This window comes from Muntiacus reevesi, chromosome 8 (genome assembly GCF_963930625.1).
Source record: "Muntiacus reevesi chromosome 8, mMunRee1.1, whole genome shotgun sequence".
NCBI lineage: Eukaryota > Metazoa > Chordata > Mammalia > Artiodactyla > Cervidae > Muntiacus > Muntiacus reevesi.
In genome coordinates, this window is record NC_089256.1 from 74,126,104 (window position 1) to 74,143,044 (window position 16,941).

General features: G+C 40.3%; 1 protein-coding gene and 1 non-coding gene across 2 annotated transcripts in view; one reads left to right on the forward strand and one right to left on the reverse strand.

The window, feature by feature from the left end:
- Positions 1 to 185: 185 nt before the first annotated feature.
- Positions 186 to 16,941, reverse strand: part of GPR160 (G protein-coupled receptor 160) — a 48,486-nt gene continuing 31,730 nt past the window's right edge. The window contains exons 3-4 of the mRNA XM_065942835.1: positions 5,329 to 5,444; positions 186 to 2,072 (exon numbers count right to left, since the gene is read on the reverse strand). Coding sequence (XP_065798907.1) covers positions 991 to 2,007 — 1,017 coding nt within the window. The 5' untranslated portion in view covers positions 2,008 to 2,072; positions 5,329 to 5,444 and the 3' untranslated portion in view covers positions 186 to 990. The remainder of the gene's footprint in view (positions 2,073 to 5,328; positions 5,445 to 16,941) is intronic.
- Positions 9,312 to 9,438, forward strand: LOC136173899 (small nucleolar RNA SNORA40). Its single transcript, XR_010664363.1, has one exon. It is a non-coding gene; the product is annotated as a small nucleolar RNA SNORA40 (small nucleolar RNA).

Consider the following 16,941-nt stretch of genomic DNA (forward strand, 5'->3'; position numbering starts at 1 on the left):
AATTTGCCGAGTTTTAAGTCTTTACTAATTAATTAGTAAAATAGTTTTAAATATCTCAGCCCCATGTATGGTCAGTTAGAAAGCTATACATTAGAAGGGAACACAGAGCATATTTAGACATTGACAAATTAGATGGTGTCTTTGTAGTTTAACTCAGTGATTTCAGATTACTCGGCCATTCAGATTGCTTCACTTCAGTAGTTCTCACTCAAGAACTTGCCCGAGCCAAGTTTGGCAATTTCTGGAGACGCTGATTGTGATGACTGGGGAAAAGAGGTTCTACTGGCATCTATCTGGTGGATGGAAGGCAGGGGTGCTCCGGAACATCCTGTATAGTACATGGAGCAGCTCCCACAACAAAGGATTATCCAACCTACAACCTCAACAGTGCTGAGGATAAGAAATTCTGCTTTCACACTACGGTATATTGCCAATGTGATTACGGGTTGCCATGCAGATTCTATGACAGATAAGTTACAACTGAAAACAAATCTCGTGTGTCATGGAAGAGACCCAGTCACCACTCCCAGTTCTTTATGGTGAGCAACAAAAACTCTGCTCTTAGGAATATTTGCATTAAGAACGATGTATTTTTAAAAATTAGCTAAATTTAAATTGAGCTAATCCTTTTCCTTATGTTAAAGAACATTTAAACTAAAGAAAACAATTTTCTTGCTCTGAGTTTAATAAAAATGTTTATTTAAATCTGAAAAGTTGGCAGAAGAATCTCAGATTTACATAACAGTTTCTATCCAGTAGTTTTCTGGGTAACACAAACATGAGTATGGCCAACAGGTATAAATATGTTTTTGGAAGTATTTTGTTGAAAACTAATAAATATAGCCCCCAAAAGACACATTCTGAAAAGGTATGAAAGTTTGGGGTCAGGGGAGAGTTTCAGTTAACTATATGTCCTAAGGCCTCATTCCTTACTGTTTGTAAAATTACCAGTCTTGTAGCTGTAAGTTTTAGTTTTAACATGGTAACATATCAACAAATTATTACTGATATAGGCTTTTCAATTTGCTCAAAATTACGAAGTATAAGCGGAATGAAGCAGCATTTCCAGTTGACAAATGGATCCACAGGTAATGCCATGTCTCTCAAATTAAGTTTGTGACAATTAAACCAAAAAATTGTAGCAATGAGAAAACTATTGACAAAGTACAACCATGGAATGTTCATTTCAATGTAAGCTGGAATCTGTACTTTAAGTAAAAGGATAATTACTTGAAGCAGGACAAATGGTAACCAGGTACCAAGAAAACAGATAATCAACTTGGGCAAGAGTGTTTTTTTAGAGTTCATGGTATAAGAAGAGTGGGATGAAAAGGGAAAATACAGGATAGTCTCGTTCATGTAGGAAGTTATCCTAACAGCCTGTACCAAGGTTATGACTTCTGACCAAGAGGTTATAAAACCCATAAATAAAATTGTCACCATGGAAAATGACAGCCAGTAACCCTGAGCACCAGTATAGAAAGGACATTGATGAGAATAAACATTCTGTGCCTTCAGGCTCTGGTAGATAGCTGGATCTCCCAAAACGTAAGTAAGGACAGAAATCCAAATTAAAATAATTGTAAAGAAATAACATACTTTTTGACACTTAAATGGAAGCTTGGTGGCTTTAGAGAAATTCAGGTAATAATCTATACAAGCTATCAGGAAAACTGGATAATGCAAAAAACCGTAAGTAAAAGAAACAATTTGAATAAATAGGCAGATGTGGTATTTAGTAAACCTAATGCCTAAAAGCACAAAATCCCTGAAATAAGATATAATGGAAATATTCACCAAAAGTAGAAGATCAGTAAATGCTAGTGAAATGCAAAAATACTCCAAAAAATTTTGATGGGTGTTTTTCCTTTTCATTCCTAATGTAAGGATATTTAACAGTATTTTCCCAAGTATAATCAAGAATAACAGACAGTTACCATCTAGAAGCTGATGTGTTTGATGCAGCTGGTACTGAAAAGAGCAGTTCTCTGAATTAAGAGCACTCATTTTTCGAGTTAAATTTCAAAGGCCTGCTGCTACAATAAAACAGTGCTTCACTTGATTTTTCATCCCTGCAAAGAAAAGTGAAAAGAAAACCTTGATGCCATCTTGATGTTCTCACTACTGTAAAACTTTACAAAGTAAGCACCTCAAAAATCTACTTTAATCCAGTCACTTCCCCAAATAATTAACCTTATATTTCTCACACTTACAGAACACTTATACAGAATATGATCAAGAAGAATTCATGCATATACTCTGGTCATTCTTTGAGATGCAGATGGTCAGAACTCACATCTATAACCAAACTGCTTTATTTAAATTAGTTAGCTTACTTTTTTAGGATAAATTTCTTGAATGCCCTTCTCTTCCTGATTTCAATTTAAATTGTTTAAATTCAAGATATTTTTTAAAAGGTAGATAAACACTATTTACCAGAACCAAAATATAGGCTTCAAACAGCAGCCTGATCAGAACACTCAGAACAATCCATTGACAGCTGTTGACTCAGTCACACTCACTCTAGACATTACCCGGTTTTGTTTTTCTGCCCGTGAAATTTAGATAATACTCGTAAGGCCCCTTTAGTATAGCTGCTTTCAAAGCTTTTTAGCTGCAGGGTCATCATTTAAATAAATTTCCAAAGCTCAAAGATATAAAACAGATGGTTCAGGTGAAAATCACGAGAATACTGGTAAAGGAAAGATTTATCTTCTAGATGTGACCTGTCAAGGGTGGCACCTAGAGAGATGAAAGAAGATAGGGAAGGAGCAGGACTGAACAGGGCTACCTGAAAACATCAAGAATTGCTCGGTAAGTGCAAAGCAACAGGAATGCAGCTGCATAATCTTTTATCCTGCATTTCACTTAATTAAACGTCCTGTTAAAATTTATCATGGCATTTTTTTAACATATAACATTCACAAGGCATAACAACAGTTAATGCGTAGAAAATATAGAGTGAAAACTATCTTCCTATCTGAAGAAACAGTTTTAATGGCTGCATAATGGCCCATCATAAGGAGGTATCACTTTAGCCTGTCCCTAACTGCTGACATTCATGCGGAAGCTTTTTGTTACTGCCGGGGCTCGATTTTTTTTTCTTGCTGTTACACAAAGTGGTGGAACAGTCTTGCAGAAACAACTTTGGGTCAACTGTGCGTTTTGTCTTGAGGACGTTTCTTGAATTGCCTTCTTTGTCTTCCATCCTTTCCTGATTTCTTCCTCTTTGAACTTCCTCCTCCATCATTGCTTTTTCCTGCTTGTAAAGCTGTTCAAGCTCCATTCCTGTTCCTTTGCACTTACCTAGCAATTCTTGGTGTTTTTTTAAAGATATTATACATGTACAGAAAAAGGTACATGTCAAGTTATTAATATGGTATTCCACTTACAAGTTTTTCTGAATTTCTCAAACTTTAAGGGAAAAAAAAGGGAGTATCAAGTTTAAGAAGTAAAAGAAACCTGAAATTGTCTAGAAACAGGTAACACAATTAATTTCAAGGAAGCTATGAGGATCCTGTCTGAGGGTAAAGAAAAGAAATCGGTATGGGAGAGGGTTGGTCACCAGTTCTGTTGACAAAATCAACTATAATTTGACGGAGACTCTTCTTAACTAAGCTGACTTCTAAGCTTTTACATTTGTCATTACGTTACCCAATTTTAGCAAGAATATTGCTAAGTTGGTTTAGCCAGAATCTCTCCCCCCTCTATGTCTGATCAGGTTCCTCATCCTCACCATCCTTCAGGTGATGTCTAACCACCTTGACCTGCCTTCGCAAGAATTCTGATAAGTCAGTTTAACCAGAATCCCCTCTCACCACTGATGTTTTCCTTGGTAATAGTCCATTCACAGACCCCTACCTTCTTCCTTGGCTGTAAATTCCCACTTTGATTGCATTTGAGCTTGAGTCCAGTCTCCACACTACCCTCCACACCCGACTGCAAAATCCCAGTATTGTGGTACCCGTACCTATTGCAATAGTCTTAAGGTCTAACTCACTGTTCTTTAACAAAGATCATGAATAATTTTGTCTTTAACATACTCTCATGGATGTAAATCGACCTTGTCATTAAGGCACACAAATAATGTACCTATTTACATGCACATGTATATATGTAAAGATAACTATAAAAATCATCCAATACATATTTCCATAACTATACATTATAAAAGAACAAATCAAACAAGTTCTGAGTATATGCTCAATTTTTTTAAACTATATTCAAAATACACTATAAACTTAACCCTCTCAAAAGAGTTCCATTTTAGATTTGATACACCAGGGCAGAGAATCATGGCTACCACCCTGACGAAGGCTACTGGCTTTGGGTAAGGAAACCTGGGTGGAATGACAAGAACATATGAAATCCTCCTTGTGCCAAGGAAAGAACTGGCTTAGTTTTAAATGGCAGATGTTGGGAATGGGGAGGACGGGGAGGGGAGAAAGGGAAATGGTATGGGTTCATAAAGACCTACTTTTTAAAAGTATGTTTAGGATTAAAAGGAAGAAAGAATCATCAGTACAAAATGACTGTGTCCTTTATAAGTCCTATCCAAAATTCAAATAGTAAAGCTAAGGAATCGTGTTTAAGTAGGAAACATTCAAGGACTGTTTGCCAAGTTTCCGCTTCACCACTGACTCTCTGAGGGGAGCTGCTTGAGAAAGACAGGTCCCCAGAGGGGGGAAGTAACCCTGAGTGTCTCCCAGGGCTAAGGGGGGTCAGAGAAGAGGAAGGAGGCGGGGGCGGCCCCGGCCAAGGAGTCACAAACCAGGAGCCTCTTCAAAAGGAGATCAGAAGAGAGAGACAAGCTTGAAATGGCGTATGCAGGAGATCACAGAGCTGGGGCAAACTTCAGAGGCAAGAAAAACAAGACCCAGGGAAGGCAGGCCACTGAGGCAATAAAAAGCAGTCAAAAATGACGTGGAAACCAAGACTTTCTTAGGTGAAGATGTTACACCCCACGTCCCCAGAACCACTAAGAGTACTTAAAACTGCAATATTTTGTTGGACAAAAGTCTGTTGATAGGCTGCCTGTCCCCAGTCTTCCCCTGACTACTAGGTCAGAGAGTCATGAAGAGACGATCCTTTCCTGCATGATGTTTTAGACTACTTATGAACCAAGTCATGCTCTTATACAACTTAAGAAGTTAACGTGCACGTCCTTTTCAAGGCATCTTTGGGCTTGCTGTGTGATCTGGCCAGTTTAGAAGTATTAGCAGGCTAGGCCTGAGAGAAACAGAACATTATTTCTTTTCACGGACCCAGTCTCTGCTTTTCCATGTGCTAATACAACCCAACGAATTCTCAATGGCACACTATACTTACTCTGCTTCCTCCAATGGGCCCTTCTTGGCTGATGATCTTCCTAGTTTACTTGAGTTTCACTGCCTTTAATTATTTTGTTTTTGGTTCCTGGCATACCAAAACGCCATGCAAATAAGCTGTGTGTGAAAGAAAACAAAAATAACCATCATTAATAGCCATCTAAATAACTGCAGCTCAGTGCAACTGCCTCCAGATCTCTGCTTAGAAAAAGTATTTGTGGGATTAGAGCAAGTAACTAATTGTTTATAATCTTTTTTCCAGCAAAAGGAAGAAAAGGGATACTTAGACTGTGTGTGTGTGTGTGCACTCAGTCATGTCTCACTTTTTAAAATGTTTTTTAAAAGTATTTTAATTGGAGGCTAATTACAATACTATGGCGGCTTTTGCCATACACTTCACGTGACTCAGCCGTGGGTGTACATGTGTCCCCCATCCTGACCCCCTCCCGCCCCCCTCCCCATCCCATCCCTCAGGGTTGTCCCGGTGCACCGGCCCTGAGTGCCCTGTCTCATGCATCGAACCTGGACTGACGATCTATTTCACATATGTAATATACATGTTTCAGTGCTATTCTCTCAAATCATCCCACCCTCGCCTTCTCCCAGAGTCCAAAAGTCTGTTCTTTATATCTGTGTCTCTTTTGCTGTCTCGCATATAGGGTGATTGTTACCATCTTTCTAAATTCCATATGTATACATTAGTATACCGTATTGGTGTTTTTCTTTCTGCATGTCCAACTCTTTGTAACACCACGGACTGCAGCCTGCCAGGCTCCTCTGTCCGTGAGATTCTCCAAGCAAGAATACTGGAGTGGGTTACCATTTCCTCCTCCAGGGGATCTTCCTGGCCCAGGAATTGAACCTGAGTCTCTTGGGTCTCCTGCACTGGCAGGTGGGTTCTGTATCACTGCTGGGAGCCCCTGATACTTGGATGAAGTCACCAAAGACCCTGAGATACAAGTGCGGATGACAGGAACCCTGCTCACAAGGCAGTCTTCAGCCACAGGTTCAGAGTCTAAACTAGCAGTTCTCAAACTGTTTTGTTTCAGGACCTTTTGACACTTGTTCCATGTTAACATAACATTTTTTTTTAAGTGAAAAACTACTCTCTTTTCCCAAACAAAAAAACTGAGTGAGTTCAGTTGCACTCTTTCACATTTCACAAATTACTTTAGTATCTGGCTCAATAGCAGGCAGCTGAATTCTCATCTATAAAAATCAGTTGCAATATCACACATGTAGCTTTTGTAAAGTCTGCTGTACATTAATGAAAGTTTGAGAGTAAAACAAAAAAGGTATATAACTTCATAGCACTATTACAATCAAATGGTTGTGTTACGCAATCACAGAAAAATTTAACAAAACCATCCGCATTAACAGGATGGAAGATGAGCACATTTAACATTCTGGTCTGTTGTTACACAGAAAATGAGATTAGCCTGTAGCTGGATTTGCTGAACCTCCCGAGTGAAGAAAGCCTGTGGGAGAAATAATGCATTAAGCCTTGTCCAGCGGTTTCACATACTTTTTTCCTAACCCTTACAAGCATCATGAAAAGTAGGCATTTCTTTCCCATGAGGAAACGCTCGGGGGTTAACCAGCCCCTTTCCCTGGGATGCATGACTGTTAAGTGCTGAAGCTTGAAGTTCAACCTGGGGTCTGACTTCAAAACTCTTCAGGAAGCCACAATTATGGCTCAGCTCACAACTGGAAATGTAGAAAGGGATCCAATTTATGTGAACGAGCTTTCCAAGTAACAGTGACTATGTAGATTACTGGAACCATAGGAGCGGAGCAGAGTCCCTCAGGGTACTCTTCCTGCCACAGGGAATCAACGCCATGTCTTCCAGACGGCATAGCTCAGCACAGTGGGACCTGTCAACCTGGGTGCTTGAGTGACTGCGTGTGGCAGAGCGGCAAAGCCCCCGGGGATTCAGAAGGGACGGACAGTGTAAGCAGGAAGACAGTCTGCTATATCAAGCTGGGAGGATTCATCATTATACGTCATGGCCTATCCTGACACTTAAAATGCCTTGTAATTCTCTTAACATTTCCTTAAGGAATAGCAAGCAGTATTTACATTATCAGAATTTATAAATCTATAGCAAAAAAAAAATTTTGAAAAGTAGCAATGCAAATATAAGAAAATCAGGAAAGTCAAAATTCAGTTTTAATTTCCACTAAACTAACTGTTTTTGTACTGTCTTGTTCTGGCATTCTTATATTTGCCTGTATTGAAAGAGAAGGTCTTGCTTCAGTGACCCAAATTTTCACCTTAAGAAAAAGAAAAGTAAGGGAATTCCCTGGAGTCCAGTGACTAGGACTCTGCACTCTTACTGCCGAGGGTCTAGGTTCAATCCCTGGTCAGGGAACTAAGATCTCACATGGTTCACAGTGTGGCCAAAAAAAAAAAAAGGATAAAGTAAATCCCGAAGGAACCAAGGGAAGGCAATAATAAAGAGCAGAAAACAACAGAAATTTTAAAACACACACAACAGCAAAAACAGTCAAAAGCTGGTTCTTTGAAAAACAAAACAATAAAACTATAAACCTCCAACTAAACTGAGAAAAAAACTTAGGAAAATTAGGAAAGAGAGGGCTTCAGTACAGATCCTACAAACATTATAAAGATAAAAGGGGACTATTTAGAATAATTTTCTTCCAATAAATGAGACAACTGTGATGAAACAGACAAATTTCCGGAAAGACATGAACTACCAAAACTCATTCAAAAAGATCCCTAAAAAAAATAGGGCTCATGGGGCTTCCCTGGTGGCTCAGTGGTAACGAGTTCGCCTGCCAGTGCAGGAGACACGAGTTCAATCCCTGACCTGGGAAGATCCCATGTGCCGAGCAGCAAGCTCCAGGGCACAGCAGCCGCAGCGACTGAAGCCCGGTGAGCGGTGCGTTCAGCCTCATCTCCCGAGCCCGCGTGTTCTAGAGCTTGGTGGTGGCAACAAGAGAAGATGTGATGAGAAGCCCTCACACAACTAGAGATAGCCCCCGTGTGCTGCAACTAGAGAAAAGCCTGTGCAGTGACGAAGACCCAACCCAGCCAAAAATAAATATATAAACACATTTTAAAAAAATTCCTATTAAAGAAATTGACTTTGTACTTAAAAACCTTCCCACAAAGAAAATTTTAGGCTCACATGTTTGCACAGATAAATTGTGCCGAACATTTAAGGAAGAAATACCAAAGAGAACAGAAGAGAGAAACACTTTCCAACTTATTTTACAAGACCAGAATTACCCTTATAACAAAAAACAAAGACATTTCAAGAAAATTAAATTATAAAGCATCATCCCTCAAGAATATGAGGCAAAAAACCTTAACAAAACATATGCTATGAAATTAAATTCATTAATGTACAAAAATAATAATATAACCTAATACATCATAGCTAATGCAATCTTGGTTTAACACTAGAGAATGATGTGATTCATCATGATAACAGAATAAAGGAGAAAAACTATATGATCATCTGAATAGATGTAGAAAAAGCACTTAACAAAACCCAACATGATTAAAAAAACTCACAAAAACAAAGAGAAGGGAACTTCCCAACCAGATAAAAAGCATCAATGAAAAACCCAAATGCTGCAGTTTGCGTTTTTTCCCCCTACAATCAGGAGCCATGCAAGGATGTCCACCCTCCAACCCTCCTCAACATTTCATTAGAGGTCTTAGCTAACACAGGAAGTCATTAAGAAGAAATAAAAGGCATGCATATAGGAAAGAAGGAAAGCTGTCTTTAATCATGAGTGATATGATCGAGTACTTAGAAAGTCTGCAGTAACAGCTACTAAAGTAAGTAAATCTAGCAAGGTTGCAGATTAATTTTCTTAAATCAATTTCTATATACCAGTGGTACTGGAAAATGAAATCACATTTGCCATAGCATCAAAAATATGAAAGATGTAGGGCTGTTTAACAAATAACATGCAAGCACAGTATTCTGAATATTTTAAACGCTCAGAAATAGCACTTGTGTATGCTTTTGCATCATTTGTGGACAAAAACTTATAGACAGGTACAAAAATAAATCCTCTTTTGCAACTCAGAACTCACTGTTCAGCATAAATTTTGATACAGATAAGAAGGAACATGATACCTAAAACAGACTCAAGTAATGTAGAGTCCCTTGGACTTCAAGGAGATCCAACCAGTCCATCCTAAAGGAGATCAGTCCTGGGTGTTCACTGGAAGGACTGACGCTGAAGCTGAAACTCCAATCCTTTGGTTACTTCATGAGAAGAGTTGACTCATTGGAAAAGACCCTGATGCTGGGAGAGATTGGGGGCAGGAGGAGAAGGGGATGACAGAGGATGAGATGGCTGGATGGCATCACCGACTCGATGGACATGAGTTTGAGTAAACTCCGGGAGTTGGTGATGGACAGGGAGGCCTGGCGTGCTGCGATTCATGGGGTCTCAAAGAGTCGGACACGACTGAGCGACTGAACTGAACTGAACACAAAGGTTGCTTCCAGGATTATTGAATTGATAATTTAAAAGCATAAACTATGAGGGAAATGACTATATTGATTTAGTACTCTAATTTTAGTGTTGACAAGAAACAAGGATGGCTTGTTTTTTAAGACTTTTCATCTTGAGAACACAATGTCTGTACTTCAAAAGGTACTGGCATAGCCCAGTGATCTGTCCTAGGACGTGATAGCTTAGGAGTGAATACGATTTCAACTTTATTCATGTTTAGAGGGTGTACAAAATTAAAAACCAGTCAGATCTGTCTCTTCTGACCCTAAACATGGGCCTAAGATAAACTGTTTGAGAAAACTGGATCCTAAAGGTTATAGGTGGGGAATTTCTGAAGTGTGTCCATATCCCACTGGAGATTAAAGAAGGTGACCTCAAAGAATTCTGGACTTACAACTGTGGACTGAGCAAAAGTTCTTTTTAAAAGGGCTATCTTGAAGATTATGACTCAAACACTGGAGGAACTATGGTGACTGGCAGTGGATGGAATCAGAACATGTTAAATTCCTCAAAAATGTACTGACAAATAATTTTGTCTGTGTCACACATAATTTTAAAAAAGTCCTTAGCACTTATAAATAAAGACATTGCAGAAAGAAATTAAAGAAGATCTAAATCAATGAAGACTGTTATGATGGACTGTAAGACTCAGCCAAGTTTTTTGTAGAAATTGGCAAGCTGATTCTACAGCTTATATGGAAATGTAAAGGACCCAACAGAGCCAAAATAATTTTAAGAACAAAGTTGGTGAACTTACATTACCTGATTTTAAGAGCTGTTATAAAAGGTACAGAAATAAAGAGGGAGTATTAGCATAAGGGGGAGAAGGAAATGGCAACCCACTCCAGTATTCTTGCCTAGAGAATCCCGTGGACAGAGGAGCCTGGTAGGCTGCTGTCCATAGGGTCACACAGAGTCGGACACGACTGAAGCGACTTAGCACACATGCATGCATTGGAGAAGGAAATGGCAACCCACTCCAGTTTTCTTGTCCGGAGAATCCCAGGGACAGAGGAGCCTGGTGGGCTGCCAGATATCTATGGGGTCGCACAGAGTTGGACACGACTGAAGCGACTTAGCAGCGTCAGTATTAGCATAAGGATGGGATTTCCAGTGGTAAACAATCCACCCACCAATGCAGGAGACACAAGAGACACAGGTTCGATTCCTGGGTTGAGAAGATCCCTTGGCGTAGGAAATGGCAACCGACTCCAGTATTCTTCCCTGGAAAACCCCATGGACAGAGAAGCCTGGAGGGCTACAGTCCATGGGGTCACATAGATTTGGCTGCAACTGAGCAGCATTTCCGTAAGGATAGTCCTATAATCAAGGGAACAGAAGAGAATCTAGTAGACTCACATATTTACGGTCAGTTGATTCTCAACAAAAGGACAAGTTAATTAAGAAGGGGAAGGATGGTATTTTCTAAAAATGGTGCTAGAAAATGGATATCCATATGGGAAAAATTAACCTTAATTCTTACCTCACACCATACATAAAAATAAACTCCAAATGGACCATAAGACTAAATGTAGAAGTGAAGCTGAAATTTGTAGAAGAAAACAGGAGATCTTTGTGATCCTAGTAGGTGTATTAGTTTCCAAGGAATGCCATAAAAAATTACCACTGGGTAGTCAAAACAACAGAAATTAATCCTCTCACAGTTCTGGGGGCCGGAAAGCTGAAATCTCAGCACAGCTATGGTTCCTTAAGGCTCTAGAGGAGCATCGTTCCTTGCCTCTTGCAGTTTCTGGAGACTTGTGGCATTCCTTGGCTTGTGCCAGCAGAACACCTGGCTCTGCCTCCATCTTTACACAGACTTCTCCCCTGTGTTGTCTCTGTGTGTCCTCTCCTTTTTTAAGAACCCTGGTCACTGCATTCGCTTCAGTTCAGTTGCTCAGTCGTGTCCAACTCTTTGCGACCCCATGAGTCACAGCACACCAGGCCTCCCTGTCCATCACCAATTCCTGGAGTTTACTCAAACTCATGTCCATCGAGTCGGTGATGCCATCCAGTCATCTCATCCTCTGTCATCCCCTTCTCCTCCTGCCCCCAATCCCTCCCAGCATCAGGGTCTTTTCCAATGAGTCAACACTTCTCATGAGGTGGCCAAAGTATTGGAGTTTGAGCTTCAGCATCAGTCCTTCCAATGAACACCCAGGACTGATCTCCTTTAGGATGGACTGGTTAGATCTCCTTGCAGTCCAAGGGGCTCTCAGGAGTCTTCTCCAACACCACAGTTCAAAAGCATCAGTTTTTCGGTGCTCAGCTTTCTTCACAGTCCAACTCCACATCCATACATGACCACTGGAAAAACCATAGCCTTGACTAGACGGACCTTTCTTGGCAAAGTAATGTCTCTGCTTTTTAATATGCTGTCTAGGTTGGTCATAACTTTCCTTCCAAGGAGTAGGCATCTTTTAATTTCATGGCTGCAATCACCATCTGCAGTGATTTTGGAGCCCCCCAAAATAAAGTCTGACACTATTTCCACTGTTTCCCCATCTATTTCCCATGAAGTAATGGGACCAGATGCCATGATCTTAGTTTTCTAAATGTTGAGCTTTAAGCCAACTTTTTCACTCTCCTCTTTCACTTTCATCAAGAGGCCTTTTAGTTCCTCTTCATTTTCTGCCATAAGGGTAGTGTCATCTGCAATTCAGGGCCCACCCTATTCTGGTATGACCTTACCTTCATTATATCTTCAAAAACCTATTTCCAAATAAAGTTGCATTTCAGATAGACAAGAATTTGGGGGGGAAGGACCCAAAGCTAGTTGAGGTGATGGAATTTCAGCTGAGCTATTTCAAATTCTAAAAGATAATGCAGTTAACAGCTGCACTCAATATGCCAGCAAATTTGGAAAAATCAGCAGTAGCCATAGATTGAAAAAGGTTAGCTTTCATTCCAATTCCAAAGAAGGGCAATGCCAAAGGATGTTCAAACTACCATACAATTGCACTCATTTCACATGCTAGCAAGGTAATGCTCAAAATCTTTAAGCCAGACTTCAACAGTATGTGAACCAAGAAATTCCAGATGTTCAAGCTGGATTTAGAAAAAGAGAAATCAGAGATCAAATTGCCAACATCTGCTAGATCACAGAAGCAAGAGAATTATAGAAAAATATCTACTTCTGCTTCACTGACTACACTAAAGCCTTTGTGCAGATCACAACAAACTGGAAAATTCCTAGAGATGGGAATATCAGACCACCTTACCTGTCTCCTGTGAAACCTGTATGCAGGTTGAGAAGCAACAGTTAGAATTGGACACGGAACAATGGACTAATTTCAAATTAGGAAAGGAGTACGTCAAGGCTATATATTGTCACCCTGCTTCTTTAACTTACATGCAGAGTACATCATGTGAAACGCTGGGCTGAATGAATGACAAGCTGGAATCAAGATTGCAGAGAGAAATACCAACACTCAGATACAATGATATCACTCTAATGACAGAAAGAGAAGAGGAACTAAAGAACCTCTTGATGAGGGTGAAAGAGGAGAGTGAAAAAGCTGGCTTAAAACTCAGCATTCAAAAAACTAAGATCATGGCCTCTGGTCCCATCACTTCATGGCAAATAGATGGGGGCAAAGTGGAAACAGTGACTGATTTTATTTTCTTGGGCTCCAAAATCACTGTGGATGGTGACTACAGTCATGAAATTAAAAGACTCTTGCTCCTTAGAAGAAAAGCTATGACAAACCCAGACAGCTTATCAAATAGCAGAGACATCACTTTGCCAACAAATGTCCTGAACAGTCAAAGCTACGGTTTTTCCAGTAACCATGTATGGATGTGAGCAATGGACCATGAAGAAGGCGGAGCACCAAAGAAGTGATGCTTTTGAACTGTCGTGTTGGAGAAGACTCTTGAGAGTCCCTTGGACTGCAAGGACATCAAAATAGTCAATCCTAAAGGAAATCAACCCTGAATATTCACTGGAAGGTCTGATGCTGAAGTTCCAATACTTTGGCCACCTAATGTGAAGAGCTGACTCACTGGAAAAGACCCTGATGCTGGGAAAGACTGAAGGCAGGAGGAGAAGGTGATGCCAGAGGATGAGATGGTTGGCTGGCATCACTGACTCAATGGACATGAGTCTGAGCCAACTCCAGGAGACAGTGAAGGACAGGGAAGCCTAGTATGCTGCAGTTCACAGGGTCGCAGAGCTGGACACGACTTAGTGACTGAAAAACAACTGGACCTCCACTGCATTGGTCACAGCTCTCTCAGCAGGGGCACGTGTGCTCACGCGCACACACAGGCTGATAAATTGGACTCAGTTAAAAAGCAAATACTTACTTCTCTTTAAAAGCATAGTTAAGAAAAACAAAAGTTACAGACTTTACAGTGAGAAGATATACAGGGTATCTTACCAATGACTTGGACCCAGAATAAGAACAGACTCTTATAACTCTAAGATAATTAGCCTTTCAAAAAATGGGCGGAAGATCTGAACAGACGTGTTCAGGAAACGAAGGCCACAATGAGATACTGTTGCATACCCACTAAAAGAGTTAAAATTTAAAGACTGACAATACGTGTGTTGACAAGGATGTAGAACGACCTGAAAGTGCTTAAAGAGCTTGCAGATTTCTTAACAACACTGACATCTGATCACCATTTTATCCAATAACCCTCCTCCGAGGTATTTACCCAAGAAAAGTGAAGATGTATGTCCACAAAAAGAGACTTGGACACAAACGTGTGTGGCACCTTGATTCACCATGGCTCCAAAACCCACACCACATGTCCACCAACAGGAGAATGGATAAATAAACTGTGTGTTAAGTCGCTCCAGTGATGTCTGACTCTTTGCAACCCTACAGACCACAGCCCATCAGGCTCCTCTGTTCACAGGATTCTCCAGGCAAGACCCAGGGACTGAACCCGAGTCTTTTTATTCTCCTGGATTGGCAGGTGGATTCTTCACCATTAGCACCACCTAAACAGTAGTATTGGACTTCCCTGGTGGCTCAGACGGTAAAGCATCTGCCTGCAATGCGGGAGACCAAGTTCAATCCCTGGGTTGGGAAGATCTCCTGGAGAAGGAAATGGCAACCCACTCCAGTATTCTTGCCTGGAAAATCCCATGGATGGAGAAGCCTGGTAGGCTACAGTCCATGGGGTTGCAAAGAGTCGGACACGACTGAGCGACTTCACTTTCACTTTCAAACAGTAGTATACCCATAGAATATACTTTTTATGGATAGAAAGTAGAATAATAGAGGAATAGATAGATAGTAGAATACTTTTCAGCAATAAAAAGGAATAAAGTCCTGATACATGCTACACAGGGATAAATTAAAAAAACATGCTGAAAGAAAACATCCTAACACAAAATAGTACAGACTGTATAATTCCAATTATATGGAATTATAGAACAGCAGAACTAATCTATAGAGTCAGACAGACCATCAGTAGAAACCTAGGGCCAGGCTGGGGCAGAGGCACCAGGCAACTTTTTTGTAGAGATGAAAATGTAATTTATTTGGATTGGGGTGGTGGTTCAACAAGTTAATATACATCTTTCAAAATTCAAACTGAACATGGAAATGGGTATGTTTTATTTATTTTTAATGCTTTCATCTCAAAATATTAAAAGTAAAAATCTAGAATTAATTTAAATATTCATCAATAGGAAATTGGCTATATAAACTATGATACAACCTGCAATGAAGCTGTTTCTTTCCTTTCCAAGAAAACAGGAACAGGAACATAAGCATCACCTTGGAGCTTGCTATGGGCTTCCTAGGTGGCTCAACTGAACAGAACCAGCCCGCCAAGCAGGACGCTTGGGTTCAATCCCCGGGTCGGGAAGATCCCCTGGAGAAGAAAATGGCAACTCACTCCAGTGTTCTTGCCTGGGAAATCCCATGGACAGAGGAGCCTGGCGGGCTACAGTCCATGGGGTTGCGAAGAGACATGACTTAGTAACTAAACATCACAGCAAGGAGCTTATTATAAATACAGAATCTCAGGCTCCAACTTGGAGCTGCTGAATCAATCAGCATTTTTAATAAAATCTTCAGAGGAGTCATGTATACTGATAATAGACTGAAGAATGCCAGCAACAGAGAAAGCACAGTGGTAATCTAATTTATACCTCAAGGTCCCCAAAAGGCTTAAGAATTGTTGGCCCAGGTAACTTTGAAAAGGGATGCAAAGATGGGACCAAAAACAAGAGGATTAGCTACAAATGAAATAAACAGATCCGAGATTCCTTCCCCAATTCAATGCAACAGGTAACAGTCTCTCCCAAACTGTGGAATAAGAATGGAGCTGTTCTCTGGCATGGGGAACATAAGAGTCTCTAGACTATGGCAAGAGTTGAAGATGAAGGGCTACCAGGCTGAAAACAGACTCTGAGTAAAACTATGCACATTAAAAGTTGAGACTCCCCCCAGCCTTCTTTTCCTCACTTAGATTGCAAGAGTACCATATTCACAAAACATAAAGATCCAAACATCCTTCTCTAGGGATCAATCCAGGAAGAAATAGTAAAGACACTGACACTGATTCTCCCCTAAGGAAACTTCCCGGATTATGCTCTACTCATAAGTATGACCAGACACCCACAGATCCTCAGACACTCGAAGAAAATCTCTGCAATGAAAAGTCAAACCCACAAACAGAAAAAAAAGATAACTTGTAGAAAAGAGACACAGTGCTAGAAGAAAACACTATTTAAAAACTCATTGTTTTCAGGGAGAAGGTACTGCATTCACGAAACAAAAAGAGGAAGCTATTTCTAACCACCACCACAGAAAAATAAATCACTCCTGCAAGAAAGTCTGACGGCAGAAATGATAAGCTGAACTGTAGAGTTAGAAAATAAAGTGCAGGAAATTTCCCAGAAAACGTAGAACAAAAAGATGAAGGATAAGAAAACAGAAAACCAATCCAGCAGGTGGGAAATCTGAACAATAGGCGTCCCAGAAAGAGAATCAACTGGGAAGAAGGGAATCAAGGAAGAAAAGGCATACCATTTTCTAGAACAGGAAGCTTTTCAAGACTGAAAACCTTCCACCTTGATGGAAGAAACTAGACCCGTGCTGAGATACCTCAGAAATTTCGAAACAGTGATAACAGAAGAGAAGAGATAAGC